General features: G+C 35.1%; 2 protein-coding genes across 2 annotated transcripts; one reads left to right on the top strand and one right to left on the bottom strand.

Annotated features, from left to right (window-relative positions):
* The first annotated feature begins 131 nt into the window (after positions 1 to 131).
* Positions 132 to 10,083, top strand: LOC148960134 (gamma-aminobutyric acid receptor subunit beta-like). The gene is made up of 8 exons (XM_089109006.1): positions 132 to 969; positions 1,564 to 1,658; positions 2,120 to 2,187; positions 3,394 to 3,620; positions 4,096 to 4,178; positions 5,238 to 5,384; positions 6,132 to 6,457; positions 8,329 to 10,083. The coding sequence occupies exons 1-8, from the start codon at positions 920 to 922 to the stop codon at positions 8,563 to 8,565; spliced, it is 1,233 nt and encodes a 410-aa protein (XP_088965132.1). The 5' UTR covers positions 132 to 919; the 3' UTR covers positions 8,566 to 10,083.
* On the bottom strand, positions 9,402 to 17,029 carry LOC135686385 (uncharacterized). Its single transcript, XM_065202605.2, has 8 exons — positions 16,737 to 17,029; positions 15,015 to 15,310; positions 14,523 to 14,726; positions 13,838 to 14,002; positions 12,601 to 12,794; positions 11,929 to 12,224; positions 10,988 to 11,233; positions 9,402 to 10,223 (listed from the first exon to the last, which is right to left on the bottom strand). Exons 1-8 carry the CDS (start codon positions 16,882 to 16,884, stop codon positions 9,514 to 9,516), a joined length of 2,259 nt encoding a protein of 752 aa, XP_065058677.2. The 5' UTR covers positions 16,885 to 17,029; the 3' UTR covers positions 9,402 to 9,513.
* Between the last annotated feature and the right edge of the window lie 96 nt (positions 17,030 to 17,125).

Genomic DNA, 17,125 nt, shown 5'->3' with positions numbered 1-17,125 from the left:
TTTTTACTGATCTATCCATGCTGTTTCTTTTACAATTCACAGCTTTTATTGAATACTAACCTTAAGATTTTGTATTTGTATTTGCTTCTACTTAGCATCCTAAGGTTCTTTCTAGGACAATGAGAAGCTTATGCTTATCGAGCAGTGTCCTGGTCCTTCCTCTTGATGTTACCACACCTCGTGATTTCTTTGCCTGGAATTACAGAGAGCTGGCGACTCTCCTCACTCTGGGTGAAAGTTTGATTATGCCAGGGACTCGAACCACGGATCCTTGGGATCGTAGTCAGCGCCTCTAGTAACTGAGCCATCCTCACACCTTAAGATTCAACCATTAGTCGGCAACAGTCAAAGAATGTACTCAAAACAGTGTTTTAAACGACACTAGAAATTAAGAAGATGCTTTGTTGGCTCAAAAGAACGCAAATTTTGCTTTTTAATTAGATAATGTATTTGAGAAATCTGGCAAAATATCAACAGTCTCAGATAATGTACCTGATTAAATGGAATTTATGCCTGCTGAATGAACAAATAAAAACAGCATTTGCAAAGGTCAACACGAATTGTTTTTGTAGTTACAGGTTTACTTTCTTGTGATTTTTATTTGACTGAATTTGTAGAGAGAGAAAGCATAATTTGTAACTAGAATAACGACTCTTAGCATGTTATCAACATCTTGGAATGAATCAGTGCATTTGAGGTTGATGACTGGAACTTAGAGAATAGTAGTGAATAGTGCGGCCTGTTGATACGAATGGAACAATTGTGTATATAATGAGTGGTTGATATATTCTGCCATCAGCAACCAAGTGCAAAAGTACCTGATAATACGGCCACATGTTATAAACATGAAATAACATCGTAAACATCAGAAGCCCCAGTCTGCTGCCAAATCGACGTTTGTGATTAACAGTTAAAGAATATGAAAAGTTATTTAGCAGCTGCAAAACTACTTTTGCTAGTTTTACTGAGGTAGGTGTGAAAAGCATTCTCAGTTGTTTCATTTATAGCTATATATTTCCATGGCAGACGTAATGTTGCTCTTGGCTGCAGCAAACGTTGTGTAACACTGAAACGTCAATCGGGCCATGCTTGAAGTGACTGTGGTATTTATGGCTAGATTGAATTACTCTTTCAGTAACATCCTTTCTTTGAGAAAAAAAAACGATATTTGTAGTTGTTAGCGTTCACCATTTTGTGAGAAAAGAGCTACTGTTGACAATTCATTCAACAATAAGCAAAGGTTTACTTTTACGGTTAAGCTAAACGCTTACTGTCTTTCGTCGTAGATTCATTGATCAGTCTGTTCAAACAAGATGCAAAAACACATTTGATAAACTCAAAAAAAAAAGATTTCTTGAGATTACAGGCTTATCAAATTAAAGAAAGAATGCAGTTTGCAAAATACGAATAACAATCATTAACATCAATCGTTAGCAAATGCAGATGTTTGAATGTGAACAAATGGAATTAAAGTGATGTAGAGATGAAAACTGATGAAATATGTAATTTTAAGTTGCTTCTTGTTTTCTGTCGTTTATCGTTAGGGAAAATATATCTTTCTAGAAACGACGGAGAATGTGCTTTGAACTCTACTCAAATGAAGAACATCTTGGATATCTACGATACAAAGAAAGGAGATTTGATACCACGGTCGACAAGTACGTGAAAAATTCTCAAAGCTGTAAATATGCAGCATCAAAATTATTCGTAGACAACTGTTTAACATTCTTTTTAAAATCAGCTATAAGATCGGCAGGTGGTACTATGTTTTCAAATTAATCGAATATGATAAAATTGCTGGTTTCTCGGTAGACATTCTGAAATTTACATTCTATTTGGGTACCATTTGGTCTCTCGCCATCAGCTTAAAATTAGTGTTGTTGAATTTCACATTACCCTTTCTTGGTATATTTATGCAATTTCCACAAGGGTGTGAAAAAAGACGAAAACGTTACAATTTTGAAAATGACAAAATATAAAATCATTGCTAATGACGATTGTATTTCCTATGGAATGATAGATCTGTTAAGATCCTCTTTATTTCCTCATCACTGTTATTTGATCATAAAATTTTACAGCAGTTCCTTTGTTAAGCTACAGCTATGTTATCAATTTGTAGATGGAACCTTCACCACCAGACTTGGATTTGAAATATTGAATATGGTGCCTCTGACTTTTATAAACGATGTAAGTTTAAACGGTCTCCTTTTTCTTTAAGACTTCTACTGTTATATTGATATAACGCACTGTTTACGCCTTATCAACTTGCATACATTCGTTGCGTTCATGTTCTGACAAATTGCTTAACGCATTCTTAGAGAGGCTTCTCCAGCATCTATCCTTTTTGTGTTGCCTACAGGGCAAAAAAGACACTTTAGCTATCTTATTATAAGAAATTCATTGACATAAAGAACATGTTTACTTCATGTCGTCTTGACCCACTAGGTTGCTACTGACGTCCCGGATTTGTGTGTTTTTATCGATTAAAAAAATTTCTGATTCTTGCTTAACGTGAAGCCTGTATAAGCACTTCAGCTGCAGGTATCTATTGCTAAAGATTTCTTTTAATTTTTTAACCAACCTGAATTCGATGCCCGAAGCAAATCATATTGCAATCCCATCCTAGCAGTAACCTTTCACTTTTGGTTTTTTTGGACTGTCTGAAAATATAATGCATTAGGCACACGCATAAAAATTTGTAAAAGATATAATTTCTACGATATATCTTTTCAATACTTGCGTTAGGTGCTATAAGCATGGGCTCACCCTAGAATTTATTTACATGAGATAATTCATTTTTCCTACCAGTGTTGGTTCGGCCCAGTTTAAAAGGTGCAGTGTAAAGAGGGCTAATGTTGTCAATTTTATAGCATACGATTGTGGTGTATTGTTTTAGGGGCTAATGAGTATCGGATTATAAAAATTGCATGCTGGGATATTATGTAACTGCAAAAGGTTTACGAAAAATCTTTAACGTAATCTGGAAGAATATTGACTTCGAAGTAAGAACAATGATCAACTATTTCTCTATGGCTATGCTGTTTTCTACGAGCCTATCCCTAAAGCTATCTATAGAGCTGAACAGATATTGAAAAGTAAGGAAGATAAAACGACGTCACGCAGAAAAATCTTCGTTGAACATCGTCTGACGGAATTTAGTACAACCATAGGATGTACTACCATACCTTGGATACCAGAGCCATATAAATTCGAGCGCAGAAATGGAATATGGGGGCAGAGAAGCTAGATGCTCCTCCGCTTGGCCTTCCATTTCTGCGCTCGAAATTCTGTGGCTCTTGAACCCAGGGTAGTGCTTCCAATATAACATTAATCTCGTCCAACATTCATTTTACCTAGAGCATTGAAAAACCGTGCTAAGCCTTCTTTTTTCAGCATCTCTATGTTGAGTTTGGTTTGATAGAAACTTGGATGGACAACAGACTTAAACTAACTAACGAAGATTCTGATGAGGTATTAATATTGCAAGGTGATGCGGTATCGGCAATATGGAAACCAGATATCTCCATTCTGAACGAGAAAGGAGTCAAGCATGATACATTCCCTGCGATACAGGAATCAGTGTCAATCTCTTTGCAAGGAATTGTTAATTATCATATCAGGTTATTTCTATGCACATTTTGAATATTTTACCCAAATATGGATTGGTTGTGTCAAATGAAAGTCCGAAAGGAAACTCTGAATTTTTCTTGACGTTGCCTGCCCTTTGAGTGATAGTATTTCATGGACCTCCCAGTGTTTTTTTGCTGATTTACGGACTTTTAGTTTCTAACATATGCCTAGCTCTCTTCTTTCTTATAAATCATATCAATATGTTACAAAATACAATATGTTTCATTTTATTAAGGAACTTTTCCTGTGCATGAAATAGCATCAGAAATAGCATCATGAAATAGCATGAAATAGCATCAGATACAATTTAAGATCCTTTAGAACATTTTTATTTTAATTTTAATATTTTATTTTTATTAAAATAGAGATCAATTTTAATTGATAACTTTAGGTTGCTTGCAAACGTTTATTTGAAAATCCCAGTAGTTTTTAGCTTTCTAAACATTTGTTTCTTTTTCTAAACAGCTTGAGAGTGACTCTATCCTGCAAAATGTCGATGGAAAGGTTTCCTTTTGATAAACAAGAGTGCCCATTGAACATTGAATCGTGTAAGTACACAGCAATGTACGAGAACGCCAAACATACACCTATCATTTCTATAAGAAACCTTCTATTAGAAGCTCATAATTTCAAATCTTTTCATCAACTTTTTCCCAATATCCTTTCTGGATCAAAAATAAGAAACGTTTGACGTTGTGTTATCAAACTTTCACATCGCCAGAAATTTTTTGCCAGAAATACACTCATTTTTGATAAGAAACAAAGGTCGATGTTGAGTACTCCAGTTTCTTAATGTTCCGAAAATGTCAATACTCACTGTTTTTTAAGAGTTTCTTAATTATGATGTCATGAATGATGTTATGAAAATGTTCGTGGCCTTTTTTTCACGTCGAGAGATTCGCTTCCGTTCTGACGTTTACTTATACGTGGGAAGTATATTTTTATCCCTTGTGACTTAATTTCTAGGCCATCAGGGCAATCGTGTTCTTTGATTTTACAAAATTTCGTTGTTCTCAGTTTTATCACGATTTAATAGTTTCTTAATTTTTTTGCTTCGAGGACTGAAGTTTTGTTAATTTTTTCTGACTGTCCAGTACTCGTTTCTTATAGCCAGTTTCTTATAAATAAAATGTGTAGTGAAGTCTCTCTACTCCCATTGCGCCAAAACTATTTTGACACAAACACAGAACGGATAATATCCTTTTGATAGTTAGGTTTTGTTAATACAGGTGCTATTTTGGGTTCCTTCAACAGATACTATGGTTTTCTTTACGTGTTGACTCAAAAATTGCTAAATGAAGCTTTATAGAGCGACTGGGGTTGAAAAATTAGGTAAATAAAGTTGTACGTAAGTTGTATGGCTAGCGAAGACCTTGTGCCTGTATTTATGTCACTAGTCAGGACCATAACTATGCTTCAAATTATGAATAATATACGGTATAATCATTGTTCAAATCAAATTCATTTTAATCTTTGTTACGATGATACGATAACACACGTCGGCAAATTTTCTTGAGTATATTGTGAATGCAGTTTTTCTCGTGACTTCTGCTCTTACTTTTTTTAAAATGATTGCAATCAAATTTGACCTTATATTTTTGCTCTAGATGGGTACACTATTAGCAGCTTGCGACTCGGCCTTATAAACACTACTAAAGACGCCTCTGTTACCATAAGCGACTCGTTCAAAATCTCAAAATTTATTCTGGATCGATATAAGGTGGAAGTAAAACAAATTGATTATGGAGTCAGTGGTTTGTATATCTTTATTTACAAATAAATTAGATTATCAAGAATCATAAATTTCACATTTTATAAACTTTCGAATTTATCAACTCCTCCCAAATGAAATGGACGCCCTTCTCCAAACTTTGAGGCAGGGCCCACGCCAGAGATTCTAAACTTGGTGGGAAGAAATGTAAAAAATATTTCTCTTACCCCCGTCGCAAGAAATTCTTCTGCTTACGCTCTTTTACTTGAGACTTTATGATTAGTTTAGTGTATTTGTTGTAGCCTGCAGGTTTATCTCATGAAAATCCGGGCTTATCTGAATCTTTGAGTATGCAAAAGTGGCCCGAGCCCACTGATCTTTATTGAGACTATCACTAACCCCTTTCCACAATAGACTCAAAAGCTAACTAGCGGTAACATAATTTTAGTTACTTCTACAACATATGCGTTTCTACATCAATATTTTTATTTTTGTTACATTTGATTTCTTTTGGTGCCCAAAAATTAAGAGAGCATACTGTCACTCTTTACGGGGAAGGATAGTGTTTTGACGGTGGGGGCACATTCGTAGAATACATGACTTCACGTATAACAATTTTACATTTTATAGAGCTCTAACTAGTGGTTGATTGCATTCAGGGTATTATTTTGAGCAAACATGAAAGCACGATAACCTTAAACATCAGTTTGACATCTTTTCTTAATAGTTTTCCTTCCGTTGAATTCAGCATGAAAGAATCATTTTAACACCTTTTTTATCTACCCTCTAGGCATATTCGACAAAGTGGTACTAACATTTTTTCTCAAGAGGGATACACGATACTACATCATGGAGTATTACTTTCCAATCATTTGCACTGTCTTTCTCAGTGGCGTTTCATTTTGGATTAACCACCGAGTGACACCTGCAAGAGTTGCCCTTCCTGTAACTACATTTCTCACGCTGACAAGCATGTTGCAACATGTCCGTTCGTCTGCCGAGCTTTATGGCACAGCCAACTGTCTCGAGATTTTCTTGAATGTTTCAAATATTTTTGTGATTGCAGTCATGATTCAGTTTATCTTTGTTGGATCAACCAGTCGAGGCAAAAGAGAGGTAATCCAGCAAATATCAACTTTTAGCATTCATACTTAAACAATTGTTGAAAGTTCTAAGCTACCTCACTGGTGCCAGCATGAGTTTATTTTGCCTTAAAATTTCTCTCTAGTTTACATGAAGCCGAGATTAAATCCTTTGTTATACAATTCCATAAAGAGACACAATAACAAAATGCTAAATACACTGCTGTATTTCAGTGGCGTACCCGAGGGGGGGGGGGGTAATAGGCCGGACCCCCCCCCCACTTTTCTAAAATATGGTCCTCGAGATTTGTCCAAAAACGATGTGAAACTCAATTGGGGGGGGGGGGGGTTTTGTATACTGTATGCTTGTATCAATAACAATTGTAAAATGCTTTGCTATTTACCGTAGCTAACATGAATAAAATAATGGGGGAAAATTTTGCAAAAATGGCGTTTCCCCGCATTTGCGAGTGTTTGAAGGGTGTGGTCCAAAAACAATTCTGGGGACTGCGACCCAGACCCCCCCCACTCATGCAGCCCTGGGTACGCCACTGCTGTATTTACAAAACAAGGGAGCAAAAGACCCGCATGCCTGTGAAGTCTTACGTTTTTGCGTAAGTCTTACGTAATTTCGTTGGTTTTTTCAAGTTTTACGGCGTTAGCTGAAAATCTCACGTTTTTTCTTCGTTTTCAAAATGCCTTTTAAACCTAAATTACAATTCAATATGCTTATTTTGAAAAATATGAAATACTTCGAACGTGTTACAGTCAAATTCACGAGAACGTTCTGGCTAACGAGTTAGTTAATTTTGTATATTCTGTCAAAGTTATGAAATTTGAAGCTGAAAGATCATTGTAATTTTGTAGACTGAAGTTTGGATTGGTAGTTCCTTCAATAAATCTTTGTAAACTTTACTGTTTTTCATTATGTAGTGTTCATAATTAGTCATTTGTTTTTGTTATTTACATTAAATTTTCATTCACAATTTGTTTTGAAACAAATGGAAAACGTATGAAAGGAAATACGGGTTCCTTATGATTTAATTACCATTTTATACGCAAAAAAGGTTCTGAACGCAAAATATTACGACAGGACACCACAGTAGATTGACAGGACTGTGAATAACCAGCGGTCCTGACATAAAATCAAAATCTACAACATTACATGCAACTGCCAAAAAAATAAACATGAGATAAAAACAAGATTTATTCGGGGGTAACTGCAATAGGCAGAGGCTGAGGGTGTGCCATCATGAAATTTTAAAACATACCCTAAAATTTATAAATATTCCAAAAACCCTACCCCAAAATTGAGATATAATATTAAATACATACCCTTAACTTTAATTCAAATTTGCAAAAATCCAACATTTCCTCAAGTAAATAAAAATATAATACATTTCTTATAAAAATGATACCCCAAAAATCAAGGTCTTCCAAAAATTCAACCCCAAAATTTGTGAGCGTGTTTCATTTTGCGAATTTTATTCTCTTCTTGAAAAATGGCACATCCTGTACCAGTGTTTGTGGCTTGTAATCGAGTGAGAAATAATTTTTGATCGAAATGAAAAGGACAGCCCCGAAATTATAGGTTTATATGTTTTTCAATGCCATAGTTGAGAGCTTCCCGTCACTAAAATTTTAAAATAGCAATAAATGTTTGGAAAGATAACAAAAGTGAAGGCAAAAAAGCTTATTTCTAATGAAGAAAAGTATTCAGGTTAGAAAGCTTCCACACAGTTTTCAGTTTCAAACCTTCATATGGATATGAACACAAGATTACATTCAAGGCACGTAAAAAAATTAGAAAACAAAAACTTTTTAACATCTACAGCATAGTAGCAATATTTGCGAATAATGTCAAGAGCCATGATTTCAAAATGTAAAACCACATCTTCTTTTCAGGTAGACAAAGGAGAAGGCTGTCCGGCAAGAAAAGAGACTTGCAATCATGCTTCAAAATGTTGCTCAGTTTTAGTCAGCACCTTTAGCAGAAAAAGACGTTTTTCAGTAAGCCAAAAGAAAACGATGCATAGCCAACCCAGAATACATCCCTTGGACAAAATTTTCAGATACCTTTTCCCGTTATCATATGTAACATTTATAATTATTTATTTCATTGTTTTCAATTTGCTATTGTAGATTGGAATGATTTGGCCTTGATGCTCCATAAAACAGCTTATTAAGAAGAAAATGATAATAAATTTTTTTCCTAGGGTACTTAAGGTCTCAAATTTTCTAGCCAGCAAATGAGTTTTGCAGTCAGCTGATTATGTGTTCTTGACAGTTTAGAAGGTCAACTTGCTTTAAAAGTAATAAAAATGTCTCAACTTTACACTTGAGGAAAGTTTTTATGAACTAGTAACAAAACGTTCCTTCAAAGCCACTAGACAGGCTACCCCCTGATAATTGTTGTACAGCTTCCAAAACTTGATTTAAGTAATTTTGGGGCCCTATATCTAATTTGGAGTGTATGGGTATCGTTCTCCGCACAATGTATTAAATATACAAATTATCGGCTTAATAAATTTGTATTTATTCTTAAACTGAATAATTTAATAAGGAGAATAACTGTTCAGGTATGTTGTCTTCAAGAGTCAGGAAAATATCACGGCCCCACGGCCTCTGGCAGGAGGAAGGCTGTAGAAACAAAAATAAATCGAGGAAAGTAACAAAATTTTTTTGGAAACTTGAGGAAATTGAAGAAATCGAATTTCCTTTTGTTTTTCAAAATACAGTCTGACTAACATAGAAACAATCGGATAATATTTATAAACCTCCTATTTTTTTCAATATGAGTGTGTTTGCAGACCTGTTTTACACTGCAAAACTAAGGCATTAACATTTAATAATTGATAAAGTTAAATTGTACTGTTAATTGATAAAAGCATGTAACTTTACATGTCTCAAGAAACAGGCAACAATTTCTTAAAACGTTTTGGAAAAGCAGAGTTGCAAGGAGAGAAGATCAAGACTAGTTGAATACTCCCAATCTACCGACCACGCCCTTTTTAAAAACTCATTAAAAACGAAGAAAGTTTTAAAGTTGACAACTTTTTTGGACTCCTGTTATATTTAGTTGATGTAGATCTAAAAATAAAATGGATTGTTGCCGGATGTAGGGTCAATTTTTGTTTTTGCACGCAGCTGCAGTGTACATTCAGAAATCTCTTCCGTGCTGAGAAGCGTCTTGAATGAACCGATAAAATTTGACCCGTTTACTAGAACATAAGAAATAAGGCGTGCGGCAGCATCTAGGCATTTCTGTTTCGTAGACCAGCCTGCATCAGATGCATTGCTTTCCCATAATTCGTCAGTGCATGAAAACAGAGACAAAAGTAACCGAAAGTAAGCTGGCTTCGATGGAAGTTTCTCTGTGTAGATAGGAAAGAAAAGCCAGGAGCTACACGAGCGTTGTCGGCACAGGGCGATGTTAAGTTCCTCTGAAAGCTCGGCTGATTTTGTATAAGCACGGGATAACAGGGGTACAATGATAGATGCTTCGTCTAGCACAGAGCTGCGAACCTTTGCTGGCTCAGGATGCGATATCTTCACATTTGGTAGATAATATCGGAGTCGATCGGACAGAAATTGAGCAAGGTCATTTTCAGCAGAATGGTAGGATAATGCAATGCTATTTGATCCACTCCCAGGAAGTATCTGTGTTGTTTTGAAATCAATCATATCCTGAAATTCCAGTCCTTTAAGATATTTCAAGCCAGATTGGTAATGATAGGTTCTCCAATTAGAAGTAACATCTTCTATAGAAGTTACTTTTGGCTTGTCAAGTTGGCCGTATTCTGAAAAAAAATGGTAGGTTTTGTAGAAAAAGAAAACGAATATTAAAGACTGTTTGGTGCTAAACTTGAATGAAATTTTCCAATCATTGAAATCTGTAAGGATAACAAATCACAAATCAAAGGCGCTTTTCAAGTGGCTGAAATTCTAAAGATTTGATTCAATTCGATTGCCAATGGTCTTCAAATCGCTTCTAAAACTATTGCCGATAGAAAATCTTCAAATTTTGAAATTTTCATCCTTTAATATTTTCGCTAACAGGCACACTAAATTCATGAAGCGTATAAGTTTCCAGAAAATGAAAAAGAAACCCCTGGAAAAATACAAAGAAATTCTAACATTTTTAGTCACATTGATTTTTACTGGCATGTCATGTTTAAACTATAAATAAAAAGTAATTTGGAGACACTTTGCACATGTGGGCGCTACTTGCCCCAGTTGGAACACTGAAAACATACCTGAAAACATTTAATAAATAGAGGTTGAAGGCTACTTGAATGCAACAAGCAACGGTTGGCCAATTTGTAATGCGAGAGCAATTTAACTAGTTGCGTAAAGCAAAACTGTTTACCGGTTAGCACTCAGTGCCGTAAAGGCAGAGCTGCACTCGTTCTGGCGTTTTGACGATTCTAAGATGCACCCCTAAATTTCAGACTTAATGCGATCGTCGGGCAACTTGTACACCCATATAAATCATTAATTTTTTTATCCTGTGAATAGAAATGTAAACTATCATTTTGTATGAAGGGTTCTTTCAAAAACTTACGTCGAAAAGCGTCCACTCGCTTAATCAACTGTGCAAGTGATCGATCAGAAATATCCCGGCAGTCAATAGGTGTATGTTCTCTGCACCACGAGGGCAAATCAGCAACCGTTTCAACGAGCAAAGGAAGAAGTTTAGTGTTATAGGAGAAATCGGAATGCATCGCAGATGCAAGGTTATACTCCTCTTGGCACACTTTTGACTTGACATATGTTTGCGAAATTAGAACGATGACGGTACGAGAAGACTCTATGGAGGTAACAAAGAAAAACATTTATGATAAACAATTAAAAGCTATTCTGAAAATAAGTAATAGATTAAGCAAAATAGATGAAATAAAACACATTGAAGATATATTCAAATTTTAAAACTTACAGACTTGTGCATCACTAATAATCCGTTTACAAATGAGGTGAAATCGTCATTAGATCTCTGAATTTTGTAATGCGATTGAAAAACACTAATAAACATCAGTTTTGTATCATAATCTTTGAAAAAAAGTTCTCAATCAGACACTTTTTAGTATGATAGGACTCAAAAGGACTTGGAATGAATAGACAATGCTTTCTAAAAAAATCAGAACAGGGTTCCATATCACATTTCTCTACTAATCCATTGAGGCCAAATAGTTCCCTTTTCTGCAAAAATTTACTTTTTCAGCTAATCATAAACACTATCACACTATCGTAATATATATTAACTTTCATTCATGCTAAATGCGTAATTCCCTTGCCATTATACTTTCCATTTCTAAATAGAGGAGTGCCCCATTCTCTTTGCACCCCATACTGTTGATTTATCTCTGCGCCTTTAGTTGAGGCAAAAATGCGCCGTCGGAACTGTGACTTGCCTCAAGGGACAAAGGCAAAAAAATGAAAGTTAGCAGACATTACAATTCAATACAATTGGCAGAACAGATAAATAATGGGATGATGGGAACCTACCAATGCTTTTATAAAGTTTCGCTTGCCAAGCTGTACCACTTTTGAGCTCTGCGACGTCGATAAATATATTCCAAGTTGGGTGAAGAGACAAAAGCTGGTCCTTTATTCTTTGAGCAGCATCGGTGTTCGCGTGAGAATATGATATGAAGATATCATAATTGGGGCAATCATTTGTCGACCCTATCGTCAAAGCTGATTGTGTCTCTGATACTAAGTGTTGGATTTCAGATTTATGAGTCTGTAGCCAGTTGATTACCGCCATGCATGCCTTGGAAATTTTTGCATCGTCTGATGGGCTATAAAGGCAACGATAACTATAAAGATTTGGAACGCAAATAAAGCCAAGATGTTATAACAGGCTTTCTCGAATTATCACAATGTAGCTTGACAATCAAATTCTAATCCTTCATATGAACTTAGAGAGACTAAAGAGATTTGTTTTGAAATCAGCAAATTCCAAGATTAGAAAAAGGTAAGTAAATTTTCTTAATGTTATAAACTTTAAATGAAATAAATGTTTGTACGCCAAACCAAGTTAGAAAAGTGTGTATAAAGAATGAAAGTGGTAAAAAGACTTGAAATTCCTTTTCGAATAGTAGAGTGTGAGATATTCATCATCTTAATTATATTAATCAGCTTAATCTGAACGTAAACAACATTCTATCATAGTACCTGCAGTCAATATATTGAATGAGACTCATATACGTCGGCAAATTATCGATTGTGTCAACGTAAAAAGGAGCGAGGTAATCCCTTTCCATGCTTCTGGTGCAGCAGAGAGCTATGTTGTATTGTTCCAAGCAATTTGAATCAGTGACGTAATTTTGGGTTAATACTGCGATAACTCGAGCACAAGCAGCCATTACCTACATGGATTAAGCAAAATATTCAATGTTTTACTTGGGTAAACAAGGTTAGGTTTATCCAGTTATAAGGAACAGTTATTTTCCTTCTCTTATCTTGGCATATCGAACTGAATAAAATCTGATCAGATAGAAGCAGATTAATGATGGCTGATTGATAAGCAAGGTAAATGCCCATCCTTTTGCCACAAACTAGAAAGATACATTATAAACTGGACCGAAAATGCCTGCCAAAAATAATTAGAGCACCCTGCAATTTGTGTTGTTCTATTTTTCACTTCCTTTTCCGAATACTACTTCCCCAACCTCTTCTCTCCAGAAAAATGCTGATAGAGAAAGACGTACGGCCTAATCTTCTTCTTTATCTAAACGCACACCAACATTGTTCCAAGGAGGAGAGGGGATGCTTGAGTTTTCCCTTGAAAACTGACATTAAACTTCCATGACTGATGGTAGGCATTGTAATTAATTCTCTTCTCAAGCATCAGAGAACCTCACGCCAAGTGCACAACAATGATCCCACTACAACCCTGGCTGATATTATGGTCAAATTAACGAATTTGGTTTTAAAAATCATGTGTGTTAACCACCTTCTATCAAAAGAAGAATGTTTGTAATTTTTCTGTGACAATTTTATAGCTTTCAATGCAATAAGGCCATTCTTTGTGTTCTGATTCGAGAAAATGCAAACGTATAGAAGGGTCATTCCATGTCAAAACACCCAGAATTTCTTAAAAGCTTTCCAACCATTTTGATAAACTTGGTGTTAATTGAATTTGACATAGCTTTATGGTCAGATGCAATAGAGTAAATATGAAAGGATAATTAGGGTGAAAAACTCACAGTTTTTCGGAAATTTCAGAAGGAGGAGGAGTTAGGGATGAATAGGATAGGGTTGCAAATATTCTTAAAATGGGTCTTACAAGCACAAAGGGGTAACAGGAATGGAATGACTGGATTTTGAGAGAATCAAGATGAGCAAAACAGGCTTAGACAGTTGGTGGACAGAGGTTTAGACAGAAAATAATGTACATTTGTGAACTTACATCATAAACTTCATCTTGCCAGGAAACATCTTCATTCACATGTTGTTGTTGGGAGAATATCTTTATGCTTGAGTGATTTTGCAAAAGTTTTTGTTGAACAAGATCAGCAACATCTTGATCTTTGGGACTATATGATAGATACACATCATAGTTGATAGGATGCTCCTGTTGAAGAACTTAGATTTCAGCAATTGATTAAAACTGATCATTTCTCAACAATTGCTGAATTATGCAATAACTTGTTAAATTTGAAAAAAATAGTCAATTACTTTTTTTACTAACATTGATACTAACTAATTTCACTAATTGTTAATTTTACTAACATTGAAAATTTGTTTTCAATTCCTCATCTTAAAACATAAAAGAGCTATAGATGCACTGGAAAAAAATTAAAATACCCCTTGTGTGCTACTACAAAATGGTGAGGTCATTTACATTGGCAAGCAAAAATGATTGCTTTGTCATTAAAAATGCAGACATATGAAAATAAGGAACTGGCTAGTCAAATTAGGAAACAGACATTATGTGCATATTTTGATATTTTTAATAAGGATTAAGAGAATGTTTCAGCACCTACAGGAACATCAAATAATCACATTGAGCCTCTTAACACGCTAATACAATTGAAATATAACAATCCATTGACACATGAATGAAATGAAGGACAATGCCATAAAATCACAACCTTTGGCTCTGCTTTCTCTTGCATAAATATCCTACTCCACTGCATTTTTAAATCTCTGAAATAACTAAGAAGAGGGTGCTGAGAAATTTCACTTTCATATCGAGCCAAAATAACAATCTTTAGTATCTTGAGGGGCAAACCGACTTGCATCCAGTGTATTGCAGCTTCCACCATCAGACGTAACATAGTCTCATGTGAATAATCCTTCAAATGATGAATAAATAAATATCAAGCTTGATTCCAGCAAAAGCTAGGAAACAATACATTTTATCAAAAAAAACTCTCCAAATTATCAGCTACTGTATAGTTTAATGAGTAAAACTTTAGTATGGATTTTTTTCAGTTTTGCCTTACCACATTTCTTTCTTAAACTCTACAGGTGAGGGTATCCTTAGTTTGTAACCAAAGTGTTTGCAATGAGGGGAAATGCTGGTACTGATGGAATTATAAGCACTTATTGATAGATATGAAAGCATAATCAAGATAGTGTACCTTATTTGATGAAGTGAGTAGTGGCGTCATGACTTTGATGTCATTATTCTTGCAAATAGATACCAAGGCTTTAAAGGCATCCTTTACAATTACAGGAGACCGCACTTGTCTTTTGAAACAACCTTCAAAGCATAGGATTCTTCCAAAACTGCAATCATCTGGCAAAGGCTTGGACCACCAACAAGAAAGCAAGCGTCTTAAGTCCTCTTCTTTATCCTTTGCAAGGTCCTCAACACTTATACCCAAATCAGTGTAGAGTGCACCAATTACGGAAGCAGGATTTGGTGCATAGATATCTGTATTTAGAGTGATAAGGGAAATTAAAATTTATTTCATAAAATCCTGATGACGAAGAAAGCAAAATTGCTGATGTAAATCTCACAAAGAAAATCTATATATCTGTGTATCAATTTATCTATATATCAGGCTGCATATGAAACCTGTAATTCAAACTCTAGTTACCTGCCGAATATTGTACAGAGATACTAGACCAGGCAGAGAATAGGGGAATGGTCAACCGAGAGCAAAATTTATGGGACCAAGTGCTTTTGGTCAATTGGAGGGTGCTGATTTCAAAATTGGATGTTATATTTGAACCCAATTATGAACATTATCATTAAACATATATTACCACCATGCATCTCACTATTGTGTTTTTCGTATGACCAATTAACATATCTTATTATACTAACCCTATATTATCTTGATATTCCTCCTTTTTATTTTATTTTTCATTCAAATTCTTCTTTTGAAATCGATCACCTACACCTATACACATCAAATCGGGCATATGACCTAGATAGCTCCTTGTGAGTTCTTTTCATATGTCCGACAGCAAATATACCAAACTTTGAACTATCTACTGTATGTAGTTTTTCTTTTTTGTAAAAAAAATTGTTATTTGTGGTTCAAGTATTAATAGAAATGTAGTAGTTAATTATTGCTGTGAATGAAATGTTTTGAGTTTATTGTGATTTTCGGGGCCCATCAGCCTCTTTCCATGTTTGAAGTATTGTTTTTGTGCATAATGAGGTAATTAATGAGAAAACCGTTTAAATGGAAATGAGTTATGAGCCATGATCTTAAAAGATATCTTAAAAAATGTGGCCAATGTCTTAAAAAATGTCATGTATGTCAATGTCTATGATATTATTATCCTGAATGATCAAAACATTCATAGCTCAACCATGGATAACAACGGTTTTACCATGGTTGGCAATGGTACTTCATGCATCTTTGACCATGGTCAACAACCATGGTTGAGCAATGGTTGCACTGGTAACAATATTTGAAAATTTTAAGACTGCTTTTAAAGCTCTAATTGTAAAATTCTACAAGCTTAAGACACTCTATCATTGTGCTGCTTAAAGGCAAAAAGAAATCAATTTATACACCTTTTCTGTCTTTATTGATAACCATGGTTTAAAAATGGTTAACCATTGTTCTTTGTAGCAAGATGAATTTCAAAATTATATGTTTTCTTGGTAAACAAAACTGGCTCTTCGCATTATAGAGTGTCTTGGAAATTAATATTTATGGAAATAATATTTGAAAACTGAATATTCAGTAGAAAAGGGTTTGGCGCTTTGCTATTGCAGTTTCGCACCTCTCAGTAACCATACATCATATCAATACTTTATACCAATCGATAGCTCTTAATAAGGCCATTAATATGGTATACAGTTTGATATAATTTGCCAAAGAGGAAGAGGAACGACATGCCTGGAAATGCAGAAACCATCAAAACATCGACCTTCTCTTTCTTCTCAAGCTTTGTAACACTCCCAAAACAAAGCTGTATTTCACATTCTCCATGACTCGTGTCAACTTCAAGTCTATCTACCACAGCTAATGACTTCAGCTGGCTCATTTTGGAGTTTGCAATGAAAAAACCCGTGGACAAACTGTTATTTTCATGACATACTGTAAGCGTTGGACCATAAAACAAGGGGTAACAACAGCAACAATGCTTCTCTCGAGGAGGATGATGATTGCTGTTTCGATGTTTACCAATGTTGGAGAGGAATGGGAAAGGAACGTCACTTCCGGCCACCAAGAGCCACAGATTATTGTGCCCCAGCTTACCGAAAGCAATAACCCGAAAAATGCAT

The sequence above is a fragment of the Rhopilema esculentum genome, chromosome 6, assembly GCF_057945365.1.
Source record: "Rhopilema esculentum isolate cy_ngs chromosome 6, ASM5794536v1, whole genome shotgun sequence".
NCBI lineage: Eukaryota > Metazoa > Cnidaria > Scyphozoa > Rhizostomeae > Rhizostomatidae > Rhopilema > Rhopilema esculentum.
The sequence above is the reverse complement of the archived record's forward strand: the minus strand, read 5'-3'. Positions and strand labels throughout refer to the sequence as shown.

What these genes read in the sequence shown, in the direction of transcription:
- LOC148960134 (XM_089109006.1), top strand. Translation starts at nt 920, where the DNA reads ATGAAAAGTTATTTAGCAGCTGCAAAACTACTTTTGCTAGTTTTACTG. An exon ending in CCCATTGAACATTGAATCGT is followed by an intron (nt 4,179 to 5,237) that starts GTAAGTACACAG and finishes TTTTTGCTCTAG; the next exon opens with ATGGGTACACTATTAGCAGC. An exon ending in AATTGATTATGGAGTCAGTG is followed by an intron (nt 5,385 to 6,131) that starts GTTTGTATATCT and finishes TCTACCCTCTAG; the next exon opens with GCATATTCGACAAAGTGGTA.
- LOC135686385 (XM_065202605.2), bottom strand. Translation starts at nt 16,884, where the DNA reads ATGAGCCAGCTGAAGTCATTAGCTGTGGTAGATAGACTTGAAGTTGAC. An exon ending in TACTCACTTCATCAAATAAG is followed by an intron (nt 14,727 to 15,014) that starts GTACACTATCTT and finishes CATCATTTGAAG; the next exon opens with GATTATTCACATGAGACTAT. An exon ending in GGCAAGATGAAGTTTATGAT is followed by an intron (nt 12,795 to 13,837) that starts GTAAGTTCACAA and finishes TAATCCATGTAG; the next exon opens with GTAATGGCTGCTTGTGCTCG.